General features: G+C 37.5%; 1 protein-coding gene across 1 annotated transcript in view; it reads right to left on the reverse strand.

Moving 5' to 3' along the window:
* Cwf19l2 (CWF19-like 2, cell cycle control (S. pombe)) overlaps nucleotides 1–19,074 on the reverse strand; it is a 102,269-nt gene that overhangs the window by 74,095 nt on the left and 9,100 nt on the right. The window contains exons 4-8 of the mRNA XM_005378021.2: nucleotides 14,688–14,801; nucleotides 13,770–13,889; nucleotides 6,529–6,622; nucleotides 3,751–3,866; nucleotides 1,804–2,435 (exon numbers count right to left, since the gene is read on the reverse strand). Of these exons, the coding sequence (XP_005378078.1) occupies nucleotides 1,804–2,435; nucleotides 3,751–3,866; nucleotides 6,529–6,622; nucleotides 13,770–13,889; nucleotides 14,688–14,801 (1,076 nt within the window). The remainder of the gene's footprint in view (nucleotides 1–1,803; nucleotides 2,436–3,750; nucleotides 3,867–6,528; nucleotides 6,623–13,769; nucleotides 13,890–14,687; nucleotides 14,802–19,074) is intronic.

The raw sequence follows: 19,074 nt of genomic DNA on the forward strand, positions 1-19,074 counted from the left end.
CTAAATCTGAAATTCACCGGTTCTAAAGTACTGTACAATTTCAGCACTTTTTAAATTCAACATTAATTCCCAAAATAATATTAACAGGCTCTGACAATAATTTACTGCATCTTACCAAGCATTCTTCAATGTGCTAACATTGTCTTTCTTTAACACAACTCTATATGTTCAGACATACCTTTCTCTTTCATACATAAGTCGATGATTATTAGATTTTTCTTTCCCTGTCAAGCCAATCACAAAATTTATGGAAAGCTTCAAACAGTTCTTACATCAAAATCAACAAAACTAACAAATACTGTCTTCAGAGAAAAAACTAACAAATACTGTCTTCAGAGAAAAAAAAATTACTATTTCAGGTATAGTAGTATCTATCAGAAGCTCAGAACTTAAATACGATATACAAATATGAAACAATTCAGACAACCAGATGGAACACTAACAGTGTAAGACTACTTTGCACAATCTGCTTAGCTTCAATCACAGAAATCAAGATCTACAGATCACCCAAATGCTAAGTCAACCCTCCTGGTAATAGCAACTGGAAAGTAGAAGTAGTCAGTACCCCAGGTACCTGGAGTAAGCCCTGGGGATTTAGCAATTATATATACACACACCCATAGACACTCTCTAATCCCTGCCACATTGAGTACAGTGAATTTCACCTTCAGTTCCAAGAAAGCAAGCTTTTACCTAAATTAGTACTCCATCTGACTGGGGCTCCACCCCTCAGTCCAGACTGTGCCAGATCAGTCTTCCTTAAATTACACACTGTGCCTATAAAGCACTGCTCTGGGCAGAGCCATTAAGGAAAGCAACTTGCCAGGAACACCATCCCAAACCACAATGTTTGTATCTACTGTTACCACTGATTTCTATTATTTCCTAAAACCTATTACCTTAGCGTCTCACTCATTTGCTAGCATTTTTAACATATTTTAATGATCATCAAAGTATAACTTGTCAACATTCTTTGGATAGTTTTTTTGTTTTTGTTTTTGTTTTTTTTACTTCTATCTCCAACAAAGCCAGTCCTATGGCTAAATCAAGATTTCCCAGGGTTTACTGTGCTCAATCTGGATTTCTTTATCTTCTCAGTCCTATATAAATACAACAGATACAGCAATAACAAAACCAGTAATTCATATCTATTTTCCTAATCATTATGGATAGAACCACTACCATACGTATTTCACCTGTAAAACTAACATTATATTTGAAATCTATCAAACGCACAAGTAGATGCTTTCTTCTTTACAAAACTACCACATAATCTACCTCCACAGGATCTCTGGCATATGTTCATCACTACATATTTGGACTATGGTACCAAATTTTTCCTTAATTTTATAGACTTCCTGTGGATGTACAGTATTTATGATTGAGTAATAAAGTAGTTCCTTTAAGGGTCTCACTGTGCAGATCAGGATGGCCTTGAACTTACTATGTAGCCCAGGCTAGCCTAGAACTTGCAGTAATCCTCCTGCCTCAGCCTCCCGAGTGCTGGGATTAGGAGCATACCACCACACCAGCTTACACTTTTTAAATTGTAGAACAGCAATAAATTTTGAGGAAATATAGCTAATGAATTCTTTTAGCTCTTGTTAAAAAAAAAAAAACTGTAAAATAAAGTTCAATCTATAAAGTGAAACTATTGCATTACACTGTTAAAATTACATATCTAATCTTGTCTATCAATTTTAAGAAATATATCTAATAACTGATATTCTAACACAGGTCACTTCTTCCATCTTCATGGCCTTAACAGTGATTTATTAGTTTAAAACACAAATAATAAAATACCCAGCAAATGTAGGCTTTGTGTCTTGCCAATATTCTCTCTCACTCTCGGCCGGTAACTTTTCTCCCAAGTCTCCCGAAACGTGTCCACGGTCAGCGCTGCTACTTGTCTCCAATGGTTCTTTACTTGAATGTTTGTCTCCTGCCTCATCAGATTGTCTCCGACATGTTGATCTTTCTTCATTGTTTTCCAGGGGTTTTCGAAAACCACACTGCGAAGAACTGTGAGCTCCTAACGTTGATGAACTAGATGGTTCAAACTTTCTAGCCTTACTGTGAGAAGACAGTTCATCATCATCAGAGGGTCTCAAGAATTTAGCTCTCAAATTTCCTGGAGAAGCAAACTCTTGATTTTGCCTTGGATTCAATTCTCTTCTGTGTGACTGTAAAGACATGTATCTCTTATCTTTTTCATTATCATTAAATTTATCTTTACTGCTACTGTTTGTAACCTCTGTTGTATCACAACTATCTCCTGGACGTTTATTATGTTTTACTAAGTCTAATTTCCTGCTTTCTTGACTCTTTTGTACTTTATCTGAATATGCTGGTTTCCTCCACCGTTGTCTAGAATCTTCATTTTTGGATGCAGTTTTTTCAGCTTCTTCTAACTTCAACTGAAATGTTTCCATTGACTACAAAAGAGAAAAATAACACACCTAAACTTTTGAACTGTTCAGTGATGTGTCCCCCACACGCCACTGTGCCATGCCCCTCTGCCAAGTGGCACAAGGAATGAAAAACCCACGAAGACAGAGTGGAGGGAGGATATGACTCCTACAGCCATCCTCCATCAAAGCTCTCTAAAAAGTAGAAGCAAACAATGAAAACTTACCAAATAACCAAAAACATCTCAAAAGTGGAGCCACTTCAATCAAACTTTTCTGCACTAACGCAGAGCATAACATAGAATACAGTGGAGACATAACTTTTTAAGATACTGTAATATATTAATTCTGACTAGTAGTAAGATTCAAGAGGCTACCATGTGGCTATAACAAACACTTTCATAAGAAAAGGAATACCTCAGAACAAGACTTGAATAAAATGAAAGACTTGAAAACTGTATGCCACAAAAAAATGCCCAGATATGAAAAACAGAATAAAAAGCATTAAAAAGCAAATTTCCCTGGGGATTCACTATAGTTTAGGAATAATGATAAACAAATATAAGTTATAAGAAAAAAGACACAAGAACAATTGATTCTACACTATAATCTGCACATGCTAGTACTTTCAGAAAGCATAAAGATGATGGAAGAAGAACATTAATAAAAATTAATTGTGCACAAGAAAATTTTCCCCAGCTGATTTTCTAGATCAGAAGGATACATTCTAATAGTTTTGGGAGAGTGGGTGTTACACATTAAAAAAAACTCTCCTGAATCTCCAAACTCAAAAATAAAAACATTCATTAAAAAAAGAAAAACTGTATTGGTGAAAGCAATACTTAAATAAGAGTGTATACACAGATCAGGGTGGATGGATGACACATTACCTAAAACAGAAAGAAAGTAAGCTGATTCTAAAATATCATATATTGTTGCACGGCTACACTTTTCAAGAGTATACTATTGAATATACTTTATGCACACTTTAAAAAAAAAAACTTTGAAAAATGCCAAAACTCTACAGTATACCAAACTCTGGAACACACCAAAATTTTAGGAGTGGCACTCTCCAGAGGTGCACTAAGGAGGGTCTCCCACATTAAATTTCCTTAAAATAAGAAAATGTTATCTTTATATTAACACACACATTTAAGTTTTACATTCACTGTGTCAATACAAATATGCTACATAAAAGCAGAAAATGACTTTATCAGTATAACTACAAAAGATTTACTATCAGTTCAATTCAAAATTGCTTCATGGCATAAAACAAAGTTACATGCATTTAATTTTTCATATTACCATGAAAATAATAATACGTCCTTATATAAATACTCACCCCATATCTTTCAGCTACAATGTCCTCAACTTTTCTATTTTGTTTTTCAGCTTGTTCTTTCATTCTTTGGTAAGATTTTCTTAGCCAGCTTAATCCACCATCCTCTACTCCTGAGGCTAAATACCAATAAGAAATGTTAACTTACTTCTTATATGATTATCATAAAATTAGTATTTTGTTCTATTACTTCCAAAGTATAAATTGTGTATTTTATTTGAATACATAAACATATAAGCACACTCAAAATTTTAAATATTTCAGCACCTATAATGTGCAAACTATAAACCTTTGTCACTATGAAGAAAAATTATAAAACTACCTTGAAGAAAATTCTAATTTAAAAGAATGCACACAAAAGGATATTAGATATACCTATTAGTAAAATATAATTTGAAATAATTTTGAATAAGCTCTGGAAATGGTTGTTCTACCTAGTTTTCTCTAAGGAAAAAAATTTAAAATTAATGAATTAATTATTGAAAATATGGTATGCCACACATTATCAAGAAACTCTTAGTAAGGCCCTTCCAAAACATTAAATCACAGAACAAGAATTGGACATCACTACCATCACTGAGTATTCACTATATTCCAGAGGCTGTGGGAAAAGATTTTCTACTTTATTATTCTTGATAACCATAAGAAAGACCTACTACCAGGTATGGTGCTGCACACCTATAATCCCAGCATTCTGAGAGGCTGAGGCAGGAAGATTGCAAGTTCAAACCCAGCCTGGAGAATTAGGAAGACCCTGTGTCAAAATTTTTAAAAAGCTGAAGATGAAACTCACTGTGAAGGCCGTGGGCTTAATTCCAGTACTACAAAAACAGAGGAGGGACGGAGGGAGAGAGGGACAGAAAAACACTAGGACTGACTACCGTCATCACCTATTACAGATGAATAGACTGGGCTCCAAAAGGTTAGGAAATGTTCCCAAAACCACAGATCTTTCCCCAAATCACAAATTTCATAAGTAGGAATGCCAACATCTCATCCAAAGTAGAGCGACTGCAAATCTACCAACACTGTCACCTCCACCTTCTTAAAACTTCTTTGGGTGCCTGTTTCATCCCTACCATTGGCCTAAACAGATGATAACACTGGCTGTACATGCAATAAAACCTTCAGATCTTCTTTTAAAACTTAACTTCAATTCTGGGAACCGAGCCTCTGACACAGCTGTCATTTTTCCCTCCTTCTAAACAAACGTAACACTGGAAAGGGAAGTAGTGAAGGTGTGTGCAAGGGGAGGGAGACTCTCTAAAGCTCTACGGAAGGTTACTTTCCTCCACGTATCTGGTTCTGCCACTCCCACCAGCTAAGAAAGCCTACCTAAGACACAACTCCAACTCCAGGTCTTCTGCCCCAGGTTTAAGAACCTGCTGACTGCCTGCAACACTCAAGAACTGGATCTGTCAATTCTGTTCCCCCTAAACGTGAGTTTATTCACAGACTTGACATGAGAAATGCAGAGAGTACAGGTCATAAAATCTGTCCGGGCTAACTTACAGGTTCAGCCCTTAAATGTCTGTAAGACCGTATTTCAAAGAGAGCCTTGTATGACTATCGTTACTATTATTTAATTCGGCAGAGAAACACTTTTGCAAAATGTAAACTTATAATTACTAATAACTTCAGTAAAATTGCTATAAAGGAGCTTATCAGGTTGCTCTATATATATATATATATGTACAACAAAAAATTTTAACAGTATTAAAAATAAAATTGGATTATGAATAAAAAGCTAGAAAATATTCTACCAATAAATCACTAAAATAAAAAGATGGCATCACAATTTACAATACTTTTATATATGATGGGTTAATCAGAATTCAGTAAACTTTTGAGTTGTTAATGCAAAATTGAATGGCATGTAAGTATCTTTTAAAAGCATGGTATAAAGTATGCTTCCATGGCACTGAAATATTTTGTCTCCATCTGCTGGAAAACAACAGTATTCTCCTAAGATCAATGCAAATTTTGTGAATGCTGGCAAAGTAGGAATTTCTGAAGACATGAAACTGTATCTTTGTTTATACACTATTTTCATGAATTTCATAAACACAGTACTTTTTAAAAAGCAGAGGCATTTTTACATATTATGCTCTCATAAAATCACACCTTGAATTAACTCATCTGAAACAGAAATTCAGTCTAGGTGTGTTGGTTCATGTTGAGAGGCTAAGGCAGGAGGATCCCAAGTTTAAGCCTAGCCTCAGCAGCTCAGTAATTTAGCAAGACAGTCTCAAAATATAAACTAAAAAAAATAAAAATAAAAAGATGGTGATGTAAAGGGCCTAGATTCAATATAGTTCAGGCTGGCCTCAAACTCAAGGCCCCGAAATGCTGCGATTACAGGAATGTGCCACCATACCCAGCACAAGAGAAATCTTGTATGAAAGCATTATATAGTGCCAGGAATACAGCTCAGTGGCACAGCACCTGCCTAGAAAGCATGAGGCCGTGAGTCCAATCACAATACCACAAAAAAAAACTATATAAAATGACTAAGAAAGTATTATATAAAAACAATTATAAAACTATTGAGGGCTGGGGATATAGCTCAGTGGCACAAGTGCCTGCCTGGCAAGCACAAGGTCCTGAGTTCAATTCCAAGTACAAAAAAAAAAACTATTTAATTAATTTATTCCCAAATATTCATGATTTAAATAACAAAAAGATCACAAATACTTTATCAATAGTAAACTCAGGTCACTCCCTTAAGCATACCAAGTTATAAGAAACACCTATGTATCTACAACCAAAATATAGGACTACCTTTAGTAAGTGATGATACACTACAGTCTTCCGATGGTAGCCCTGTCCCACCATCCTTCCAATACGGATTCAATTCTCTTTCAAGCAGTGTAGACTAGAACAAAACATTTTCAAAGGTTAAAATGTAAAACTAAACCAGCCACAAAAAGTTAATAAATAATAAATCTGAGACCCAGACACTAGCTGTAACCCTGAAAAATTATTTAAAACATTAAGACACACCATTCTGCATCTTGCAGGTAAGAATGTCTGAATTCATTCATTCAATGTTTTTATTGAATACTTACCATATCTCAGAATTGTGTCTGCTGTATAAGAGGTGACTGTCAATAATCCTGACTCAACCCTTGCTATCTTAAGCTATAATAAGGAATACAGACAATATTAACTGACAAAGTTAATATTTGCAGACAAAAAATACTCTGAAGAAAAAAAAAATACTAAAGCCCCCCGAAAAGAATGCAAACCTCTCTCAGGTCTAAGTATTAAAGACCTCCCAGAAGAGGTAATATGTGCAGTCTTATATCTAAGGTTGAGCAGAAATTAGCTGCTTCCTGGGCCCACCCACAGGGCGTGGGATATAGACATGCCCAGCATGCTCATAAAACCTTACTGCTATGGCTGGTACCTAGAGGTCCTCTCAAAGCCTCATGCACTCACAGGTGGGGCTTTTCAGACGTGGCCAGATCTATGGTGCACAAACGCAGATTAAGCATGTGTGAATGTGGATTAAGGGTGTGACGATCACATTAGTCCTTCACTGGTTTAGCATTGTCCTGGGTGTGGGGGGCATCACCCAAAAGGCTTGTACACTGGAAGGGCTAAGTGGGAAAGACAGGCTTGCTGCCTCCTCCTGTCTGCTCTGCGATGGACTGTTTCTCCTTTGTGATGCCCCTCTACCATGCCATGCTGCCTTGGAGCCAGCTGACTATGGATTGAAATTGCTACAAACTTGTGAGAGTTGGATATTTTGTCCCAGCCACAAGGACAGTTAAGTAAGACACAGAAAGAAGAACCATGGCTTTTTTCAGGAAATTTAAAGTAATTCAGACTTGCTTAAACTTAAAGCTGTAAGTAAGTTGTGAAAAGAAATTAGACCAGAAACAAACCAGAGTCTAGGCCACATAAGCCATCTTGCACTGCGGTTGAGATTTTATGCTGGAAGCAATGATGCCTCGTGCGAGGGAATAATTTTGTATTACGCAGAGAGCAAACTGGTTTCCCTGTAAAAGACTGAAGAACATGACTGGAGGCACAAGTCCAAGGAGAAGATGGCAGTGGCAATCCAAACAGGAAATAATGGGAGCCTGCTCGCAACGCAAGCACCACCCGGGTCCCAAGCACTACGCCGGGCCCTGGGGTTACAATCAGTAAGGTGGGCATGGTCCTTGCCATCAAGGAAAATGACATCTAGGACAGGGAGAAAGGCAATGAAGCAATATCAATACAGAGAGATGACGTGAGAGCAAGGGGTGCCGCAGAACTGTACGCTAATGACGGCTGACCTCAGGGGTCAGAAATACCTCCTACAAGAACTAATGAATAATCCAAATAGGAGAGAGAAAAATGAAAGCATTAAACTACAGAAATGTCACCTTACCAGAATATGAACTAATCCTATCATTGAAAACAAAATTGTTGGGTAGTTTTTTAAAATGTATCCTTTGGGAACTGACAAAAAAGAATCCTCAAAGGACAAAATTAAAAGTTAAAGTGATACACAAAACTGGAATTGATTTCTTATAAAGAGTATGTACTGAAAAAAAAAAAAGATTCTGTCTCCTCTCTTGTTAATTTACTACAAAATTTGTCAGGACCTATAATCAAGGAACTTCTAGTGCTCTTATCTAGACACTCAAAATAATACACATCTGATATTCAACCAGATTTTTAGAAGGCTAGAATTATGGGGGCTGGGGATTTAGCTCAGCGGCAAAGCGCCTGCCTGGCAAGCGCAAGGTCCTGAGTTCGGTTCCCGGTACCGGAGAAAAACGAAAAAAAAAAAAGAAGGCTAGAATTACACTGAATAGGACATCTGAGGAGAAATTTGACAAACTGTGAGATGTTATCTAAAAATGTATACAAAACAAAGGACTGAATATATACGGAATTTCTACAAATCAATAAGAAAAAGATAAATGACCCTAGTAGAAAAGAATAAACCTGAATGAACAAAAACATGAAAAGATCTCTCTTGTAGTTGTCAGAATAATGCATATAAAAAAACTGAAATACAATTTCTTACCATAAATTAGTCTGATAAAAAAGTTTGACAATTAGAACAGATACTACACAATGGAAAAGAAATATACTGCTAAGGCAGTATATATTGCTATAATCTTGGCAAGTATTTGTAAAAGAAGATATATTTATATACTCCATAAATACGCCATTTCACTTGTCGATATATACCATGAAGAAATCTGCACATATATGCATGAGAAAATATATGAAAATTCCTTTGTTACAGAACTGACTATAATAGTGAAAAACAGTAAACAGGTATCCATACATTGATGAATGGATACTTACAATATGGCATAGCTAGATGATGAAAGACTAGACAGCAATTAAAAAAATGAAATAGAAATATGTCACCATAACTGACCTTTCAATCAAAATAACTTGTTACAAGATTTTACTTCATCACAATCTCCTTGCTTAAACAAACAAACAAAAAAACAGAAAAGATACACACAGTATAAAACTTACTAGAGTTCAAAACAAGGTAAATATATCTGTGGATAAGTATAACAAGCTGGACATGGTGGTACATGCCTATAATTCAGCACTTGGGAGGCTGAGGCAGGAGGATTGTTGTGAGTTCAAGACCAGCCTGGGCTACAAAGTGAGCTCAAGGCCAGCCTGAACTGCATAGGGAGACCCTGCCTCAAAAAGATACACAAAAAAAGAAGCATAAGAGAAATGCAAAGCATTATACCAGACTGAAGTCATAGGCTTAGTGGGTTCTAAGTGCAAGCTGAATGTTATAGTCTTGAGTTCAATTTGTGTAAGATAATAAATACTAAGGGCCGGGGATATAGCTCAGTGGCACAAGAGCCTGCCTGGGAAGGGCAAGGTCCTGAGTTCGATTCCCAGCACCAAGAAAAAAAAGATAATAAATACTAAGAGCGTTCCAACTGAGACAGAGCAAGACTCAGTCTTACCACATGAAGCAATGACCTGGGTGGGGAAGTCTCCTGGGGAAGGCTGAAGAACTGCTACAGGGTACAGCCTGGGTCTACAGATAAATGCTACAGGTCCACAGCTGGCAGTACACACGGACATAACAAGACAAAGATTCAGCCTCTAGCACTGGCTTTCAAACTTTTCCTTGATCCTTGCATACAGTGATTGTGTGTGTGTGTGAGAGTGTGTGTGTGTGTTCTAGGAAATAAAAATATATCTTTATTACAAGTAATATATGCTTATATTTTATATTCTTAAGCTGACTCCATAAATTAATTTCACGAACCAGACTTTTCAAAACACTGTTTCGGATCACCAAACCAATGATACTGCAGTATCAGGAAAAGATGCAAAAGGAACACGCTTCACACAAATGAATGACTGTAATTTTAGACTTCGTCCCAATACCTGCATATTACCTTCACTGCCATTACAACAACTACCACTTGACTTTAACACAAGGGCCATTTTTTTCTTAAGAAAAAAATGTATGATTTCTTAAGAATATGATAGTATGTAAAGAGCAAGACACCCAAACTGACGTGCACATGTGAAAACTGGATCCTCTCCCTCCCTGGTCTAAGTGACTTACTTTTGTACACAACACTTTGAATTCTTACCTAAGCAAAAATCCCAAACTACCACGGATTACAAACTCCAGAACTAAATCCAAGGATTTACCTAACAGCAAGGTACAACCAAATTGTAATTATGGACAGAAAACGACATCTACAATTTCACATTTAAAAAAAAAAAAAAGACCAGAAGTTCCTACTATGTGCAGGTTCCTATACTAGCTGCAAAGGAAAATACAAATATAAACAAAACACGCTTTCTCAAAATGTTTATAATCTTATAAGGAAAACAGGATCAGACGACTAAGTCACAGCATTTTACAGAAAATTGTAAACAACATGTAGGGACAAATAAAGCGCCATGAAACCATGAAGGAAGAGAAATTTTATTTCAGTCAAGAAAAATAACAAGAGTTCCACAACACATATGAAACAGGCCTTGAAGGATAAACAAGATGCAGACAAAAGATAAAGCTAGAAATAAGGAGAACACACTGAAAAAGAATTAGAAAAAATTCAGAGGAAGGGATTAGCAGAGAAGCATGTGTGAAAGTGATTAAATGAGTTTGGCTAAGACTCAGACTAACTGAGAGAAAGGAATTTGCCTTAAACACCAATCGAATGAGTAAGGTCTGTATTTGCAGGCAGCTTCAGGGGTCTCTGAAAAACAGGAAGTACATTTCCTTTTGGTCTAGGCAGTGATGGTGAACCTTCCAGAGATTTCAGTGATACAAATAGCCCACTGTGGCATGCTTGCCATAGGTTCACCAACACTCGTCTAGGTTCTGAACAAGCTGAACTGCTTAGTAATGAACACTCAATGGGGAAAAAGCCATTCAGTGAAAGCCAAGTAAATGAATCCCACAATGAAGAAGACATTCCCAACTATAGAAAGTACACAGCCAAACCCTATCTGGTCTCTGCAGGCAGCCTGTTTCACAGCAGGAAAGTCAGAGTTGAGAAGGCACGACCAGCGAGGCCTGGTGGGGCATGCCAGTAATCTCAGCACTTGGAAGACTGAGGCAGGAAGATCACAAATTCAAGGCCAGCCTGCACTACATAGTGTGTGACCTTGTCTCAAAACCAACCAAATAAAACAGAAAGCGTGGCCAGTTTATTCTATCTAAATTTTCTAGCAGAAAATTTACTCCACGTCCTGAAGGACAGACTGAGAAGAGTTGGCGTGAAATACTACCAGTGGCGCTCCCATCATCAGAAAGAAAAGATCAGAAATGGCAAAGACACTCTTACTAACTTAAATCATTGAAGAAGACCTCTACATGGAACACTGTGACACTATGATCTAAGGCTCACTCGGAAACAATTAACCAGACCTAACTATGAGATGGAACGGGCGACATCAGCTCCCAGACTTCATCTCCTCCACCTCAGCTTTCTTGCTCCATGTTCCCTGGTCAGCCCCTCTGGCTGGACATACCTTCCCTTCCCTGAGTTCATACAATGAACTCCAACTCCAAATCTAATTCAGAGAAGAAAATATTTTAAAGGATGTAGTCAAGATGTTCCAAAACTCTGGCTTCCAACGTTCCGTAAGGATAGCTTTTTTTTTTAAATAAGTCTCCAGTAAGTTGTCTAAAAACTTCTAATCCTCCTGCCTTAGTCTCTGAAGTAGCTAGGATTACGGGCATGCACCACCACAACTGGCTCAGCATCTATCTTCTTCATAATCATTTATTCCTTACTCATATTTCTATACCTGTTTATTCCTTATCCACACTTTTAAAGCTATTAAATATTCCAACACATAAAGGTTTTGTGGAGCTGATCCACTATCTTTGTTTCAGATGGCTCTCTTTCATGGCCAAAAAATGAGGAAAGCCGAGGATTCAGCTCAGCGGCACGGCGACTGCCTGGCAGTATGAGGGCCTGAGCTCGATTCCCAGTTCAAAAAAAAACAAGAAATAAACAAACAAAAAATGAGGCAAAGGCACCTGGGAGGGTGAGGCAGTGTATTTTCACACACTTTGTGATTTTTCCAATTGTGGGTTTATATCCCTAGAACTTTGTTTCAGAAAACCTGCGAAGCCTAGATTGACAGTATGATCTTGAAGAAAGGACTTGTGGTTATGTGTCCCAAGTAGTTCAAGGTGCTACCACCTCAAAAATACTTCAAAATAAATTCTCCCCTTACAGATTTTCAGACCACATATGTAGCATGAATTCAAGCCACAAACCCCTACACATCAAGCGATAAACCACTACAGCGGCAGCTGTGGTCACACATATATTCCTTTGGGAGGCTTTACTCCCTCTCCCATACACGACACTTGACAAAACAAGCAGGCTGTAGGGTGCAGGTCAGTGGTAAAGGATTTACTTTGCATGTACAAGGCCCTGGGTTTAATTCCTACCAATGGGAAGAAAATGAAGGTCACAGCCCTAAGTAGTTTTATAACTATTTTTATAAAATACTTTCAATAAGAAAAAAAAAAAAAAAAAAAAAGCATGTTAAAATACTTTCAATAAGGTTATTTCCAGGTTCATCTTTTAGTCAAGAATATACCCCTGTAGAGTCCTAGAAATAATAGAGGTTTATCAATCAGACTTGTTTATCTCCTGCAGGAACTTGCTTTATCTGCTATCTCTAAGCATTCATTAAATCTGAAATTCTAGATTACCAGTAGATTCATACTTTTAACCCTTTTTCTTCTTCTTTCTTTCTTTTGTTCACTCTTTCATTTGTTTTGTTTTGTTTTCTGTGACAGGGTCTTGATATGTAGCCCAGGTTAACCTTAAACTGGTGGCAATCTTCCTGCCTCAGCCTCCCAAGTGCTTTTGCCTCATTTAATTCCCACTATTTTTCTACCAGCCATATAACAAAGTAAATGTAGAAATTTTAGGTGTCTTAAAATGAAAACACTTTTATGTTATCTAGTTCAGTATGTACAATGAAACAGAAGTTCAAAGAATTCAGTTTTAATTCAGGGATGATAATCTAAATTCAATTTATCATCCAACTGTATACACCCTAGATTGGTGGTGGCAAACCTATGGCACGCATGCCTCAGCAGGCAGTGTGTACCACTGAAAGCTCTAAAAGGTTCGCCACCACTATCCTAGATTTATAAAAGCAGTATACTTTAAATTGATTTTCTACAGGAAATTTATTTTAAAAGAATTTACATAATACTTCATAGTTGTTCTCATTAATTTTTTTAAATATCACAAAAGACAGCCGGGCATGGTGGCGCACGCCTGTAATCCCAGCACTCAGGAGGTTGAGGCAGGAGGATCTCTGCGAGTTCAAGACCAGCCTGGGCTACAAAGTGAGCTCAAGGCCGGCCTGAACTACATAGCAAGACCCTGTCTCAAAAAGACCAAAAAAAAAAACCTAAATAAATAAATAAATATCACAAAAGACAAACTATTGTACAAGTAAATCTGGATTTATATGAATGTCTTATCAGTTTATTAGAAGCAAATTAGAAAGTTAAAGCGTTTGAAGTGTTTTCTTACCTGTTCAAGTGCTTGGTTTTTCTCTCGCTCTATTTTCCTTGTCATTTCCTTTTCAGCTTTAAGTGATGATGAGGACACAGTTTTAACAGACATAAAATCAACCGTCATCCACTCATCCCTCTGTTTAAAAAAAGGAAGTCACTTCAAACTGAACCAATTAGAATCAGCAAGAGCAGGAGTTCTGAAAGCACTCTAACTGTATCAAAGCCTACAATGCTGTATAACTTTAAGCAAGTTCCCAAAGATCTGTATGCTCTATTAGACTGGATAAAATGCCTGTCCCTCGGGGATGTTCAAAGTGTTAAACAAGATAGCAGATATAATCACATATGCCTGGAACATAACAAAAAATGAAACATTAGGGGCTGGGGATTTAGCTCAGCGGCAAAGCGCCTGCCTGGCAAGCGCAAGGTCGTGAGTTCGGTTCCCGGTACCGGAGAAAAACCAAAAAAAAAAAAAAAAATGAAACATTAGGTCCTGTTGCCCTTTCCTCCTTCATCTGTTGCTAAGAATGCAGAAGTTACATTTACACTCTTTCTTAGGCAATATGAACTACAACTACTGAACTGTAAGTATTAAGAAAATTATGACACAGGTGAAGAGAAATAAAACTGCAATTGAATTCTCCCAACCACGGAAGGATTTAATCAGAGGTACCATTACAAGGCTGTAGCACATTAGGAGGGGAACGCTCCTTCTCTATCAGTAAGCAGAATCAGAAAACCCTCTAAGGGGCTGAAACAGAGATAAGCACTCTCTCTCACAGCAGGAGAAAGGGACAGCCTAAATGTTCAGCAAATATTCATAAGGTGTACTGCTTCCCAAGTCTAATTTTTCTCCAGAAGAAATTATAATCATTTTTTATTTTAACGTTTTCTTAGAAGCTGAAACTTCTTTACAATCGGGCGGCTTGCTTACCTGAATAACCCGGCTGTCAGCTTCTTTTCCTAACTCTTCGTCTTTCACTTTCCAGGCCTTTTCCTTGCCAGGAGTCTGAGGCGGAACAGCCTCCACCCACTCATCCTCCGAGCTCTAAGAATATTTAGCGTATCAGTGGAATTGTTTAATTAGCATACTTTCATATAAAATTTCTATGCTGTTAAGTGGTGCTAATTCAGCTTCCTAGATAAAGTTGTTGCAATATATTTCCTCTTTTAAAAATGACCCTGAAAATTGGGAGAACATATAAATGCATTATTCTGAGTTAAATCCACAAACCACGACCACATTATTTCTATTTTCTTATCAGTTATATTACAGGGCCCATAGAAAATTTTTTAAAAAACAAAACTTAGACCTGCCGGTAAACAAGTCACTTCAGCCCAGAGCTTCGGTTCCCTCCAACATCAAGTATTCACACTTTTGTTAGCCTAGGAAAAGGGCAATGATACCCAGGTACAGTAAATGAGTTTGCCGTTTGCCTCTAAGTTTCAAATTTTGAGATTTTCTGGATCTAAAAATGCAGATTTCTCAAGAAATAGCTAGGCTCATGAGGCATTCTGCTAATTACATTTAAATACCAGATTATTCAATCAATTAAGTATTTAGTAAATATCCCTCATGTATTTATCATTCCTCCAGCTTTTGGGTTTTGTTTATGACGAATGTACAGGTCTGCCCTTCTACGTCAAGTAATATATTAAGTACTTTTACATACAGGACTGTAGAAAGTATTGGTTCGATTTTACAGATAAAGAAAGTTGTCTAAAATTAAATGAGTTGCCCAAGGTTACACAATATTCAAGTATGAGGACAAAGATAAGAATCTAAATCTATTGGCCCTAAAATCTTTTCTTTGGAGCTACAGAACTGAAGTGTAGAAAAGATCCCGGAAACTACTTTGTGCAAACCACCTATAAATAAACAGCTAAGAAAATCTGAGGCTGAGGGGAAAAAATGAATCAACAGCAAAGCAACTTTCTTAAATGACACCACTCTGTTCCATAAAGTTCTTAAGTTACAGAAGCTTTCTTTAACTAAAGAACAGAAACATGTCTGTCAAAAGGTGTAACCCACATGGAGTGAACACATTTAAGCTCTGCCACCTCAATTGGCATCTGCTTCTCAAAGCAAAGCAGATTTTATTCATTCACTTAGGCACTGATTTGGATTTATAGAAATTAATTTTAAATGCTATATATACATATATATATAATTTTAGGATAATCACTATAAATGTATTTTTGGTTAAATCATATTTATACTACCAAATCAACTTAGAGAAACCAGTCCCTAATTGGTGCGGGCGGGGGGGACCTATCAGGGATTGAATCCAGGAGCACTCTAGCACTGAGCTACATCCTTAGCACCCCCTCCTCACTTTTTATTTTGAGATAATGTCTCTAAATTGCCCAGGGTGGCCTCAAACTTGGAGTTCTCCTGCCAGAAGCTAATAAGTAGCTAGAATTACAGCTGTGCACCATGCACAACCTGGTTCCTAATTCTTGATGTCCTCCACTAAAAGGGGAGTTACAGCCTGAAAACAAAATCATTTTAGGGGAGGGCCAATTTGCTAATATCAAAATAAAATGACTAAAATTTGGTGTTCCATGGGATTCTGTTATAGGCTTTCTTTAATAATTAGAAATTTTCTCTATCTTACCACATATGGACCAACCACTTAAATTCACTAACTGAAGCCATCAGTTGCTCTACCACCCAATGTCGAATTCTGGATAAATCCAATCACTGTAATCTACAACTTCAGTTGAAATAGACTTCCACCCCAAACTAGAATTGCCCTTATACTGATTCTTGGTCAGTTCTCCCTTTCTTCTCTTCTTTAAAACATTCACCCATTTCACATTTATTTGTGTAACTACCTGCTTAATGTTCCACTTAGTACTAACTACGTCTTATGAGGACAGGAGCTACATCTGCTTTGGTCTACTTTGTATCCCAAATATAGTACCTCGCTTGACACCTGCACAAATACCCTCAGCTTCTTCAACACTGTCCTCAAGCTTTGCACTCACTCACATTTCCCATACACTCAGAAAAGCATCTCTCTGCTTGCCTCATCAAGAAAAATTAGTCCACCTTGGCCTCCTACATACCCCCTAACAAAATTATTTATAGTTTCTTGTCTAATCTCCTGTTCACTCTCCCTTCAAAGCAGATGCTTTGAAGATAAAAATCTTCAAAGATTTTTATCTCAATCATTCCTGTTCCTCCAGGACTTCACTCCATCAATTACAGTGTCATTTCTGATGCTTCAACCAGAAGTTCTTATGGTCTAGAAATATGTTGAAGTATTTCTCATCTTTCATTTTGAAGCAAGGGAGGAGGACTTTCTATGACCTTGCGTATGCCTCTAGTAGCAATTTATCTTCCAACATCCATTCTAAGATGATCTCACTGAAAGAGTAGCTTCTACCAACTGTCCTCACACCCTTACTTCCAAACTTTTCTCCAAACTCTACGAAACACCTATATCCCCGCTCATTTTGTGAAACCTCTTCAAAATTCATCAGTGGCTTCCACACTGCCAAAGTGAACAGAACATTTCAGTCCTGATTTCTCTAAACCTCTCTACTGCATACAACTCTGCTGATAACTCACATTCTTGATTTCCAGGATACCTCCCAGTGCTTCTCCCAGTCTTTGTTTCTTCTCCATTTTCGTCATACATTATTCCTCTTTTGCTCAGTTCTTAAATGCCCATATTGTTTAGGTTTTTATTCTTTGGCCACTACATTTTTTATTCTTTAACCATTCCACTTAGGCCATCAAATCCATTCTCATAGCTTGACCTATTACCAATTTTCCTGATCACTTCCCAATTTGTCTAGCCAAATTTCCAAGGACTTAGTCAACTATCTACTATACTTGGATTCAGGCTAAACTCAAGAATATAAACAAACTCATCACCTTCTTCTATAACACCTGTTCTTTCCCTCTATTACTGAACTGAGTTACCTGGCACCAACAACCACCTAGTCCAAGTTAGAAATCTCACGGCCATCTTACCCCACTAATCCAAAACCACTATTTTCAACTCTGAAATACTTAACAAATACATCATACAGCAACTATCATGACTGCCATGGGAACCTACCTCCATGCCTAGCCACAGTCAACTGGTTCAAAAGTCATTTCCTGACTTACTTTGTATCAATTCAAAGTACTCTGCAATAATTTGAAATCAAGCCCAAAGACCAATCTAAAATGAAGAAGTGGATAAGCATTGGCAGAGGCTACTTCCATCATGAAGGATGGAATTCCACAAAAACTGGTCTGTATCAAGAAAGAAAAACAAGACCTAGAGGAGAAAAACATGGAAAATAGCAAGAAGGTGGAAGCACTCATGAGTCTAACTTCAGCTGTTCCTGACCTGCAGCTGATTCCTATATCTAGATGTCTCATAAAATTCTATACTCCAATAAATTCTACACTTTTGTATGAGCCTTTTTTTTTGAGACAAGGCCTCATTATATAACCCATACTGGTCTTGAACTCAAAACATAGCCAAGTTGCAATCCTTCAACCTCACCCTCACAAGTATTGACATTACAGGCAAGTACCCCACTTCAGCTTGCATAAGCCAGTTTGTTTGACTTTTGTAACCTAAACAGAGTCCCAACTAACACATATTCCCTCCCTTTCCATCCTACAAGCAGGAGTCTTGAACCAGATCTTCCTACCTCTTACCTGCACAACTGAACAGCCAAATCTCTTGAATTCCAGTCTTTTTACTCCCCTTCCTTCTCCAAATCCCCACCCACAATACACTTAAAATAATACATAGGACATCTGAACTACAGTACTTCTCTTCTATGGCTCCCTGTCACAAAGACTGTTAGTCCTCTTCTTTCCTACCAACGGAACCCAGTATTTTTCTGAAAAGTAATGTGCTTCTCATGACAGCAACTAAAACATGATCAAGAGTCGAGTGAGATGTAAATGAAAGTATTCTGTAGGACTTTCTGGAGGTCAAAAGAGAAAATCCTTTCTGTTATCTGGACTGAAAGACAATTCTGTAATGATGATAAAAGAGCAAAATGATAGAAGCCTTAGTCCCCAACCACAGTAATTTCAGGCTTCCTCTCTGGTTTCTTTTATATGAGAGAAAAAATGTCTTCATTACTTATCTCATGGCTAGGACAAAATACCCAACACCCAAAGTTAAAGGGGGATAGATTCATTCAGTTCTCAGTTTGTAGAGGTTTCAGTGCATAATCAGCTGGCTCCAAGGCAGGGTGGCTTGGCAGAGAACAGTTCATGATGCCCTCAAGGCAACATAAGGAGAGAGGAAGAGAGAGGGAGAGAAAGGAAGAGAGAGGGAGAGAGAGGGAGAGAGAGGGAG

This window comes from Chinchilla lanigera, unplaced genomic scaffold (genome assembly GCF_000276665.1).
Source record: "Chinchilla lanigera isolate Chin_1 unplaced genomic scaffold, ChiLan1.0 scaffold00011, whole genome shotgun sequence".
NCBI classification, from domain to species: Eukaryota; Metazoa; Chordata; class Mammalia; order Rodentia; family Chinchillidae; genus Chinchilla; species Chinchilla lanigera.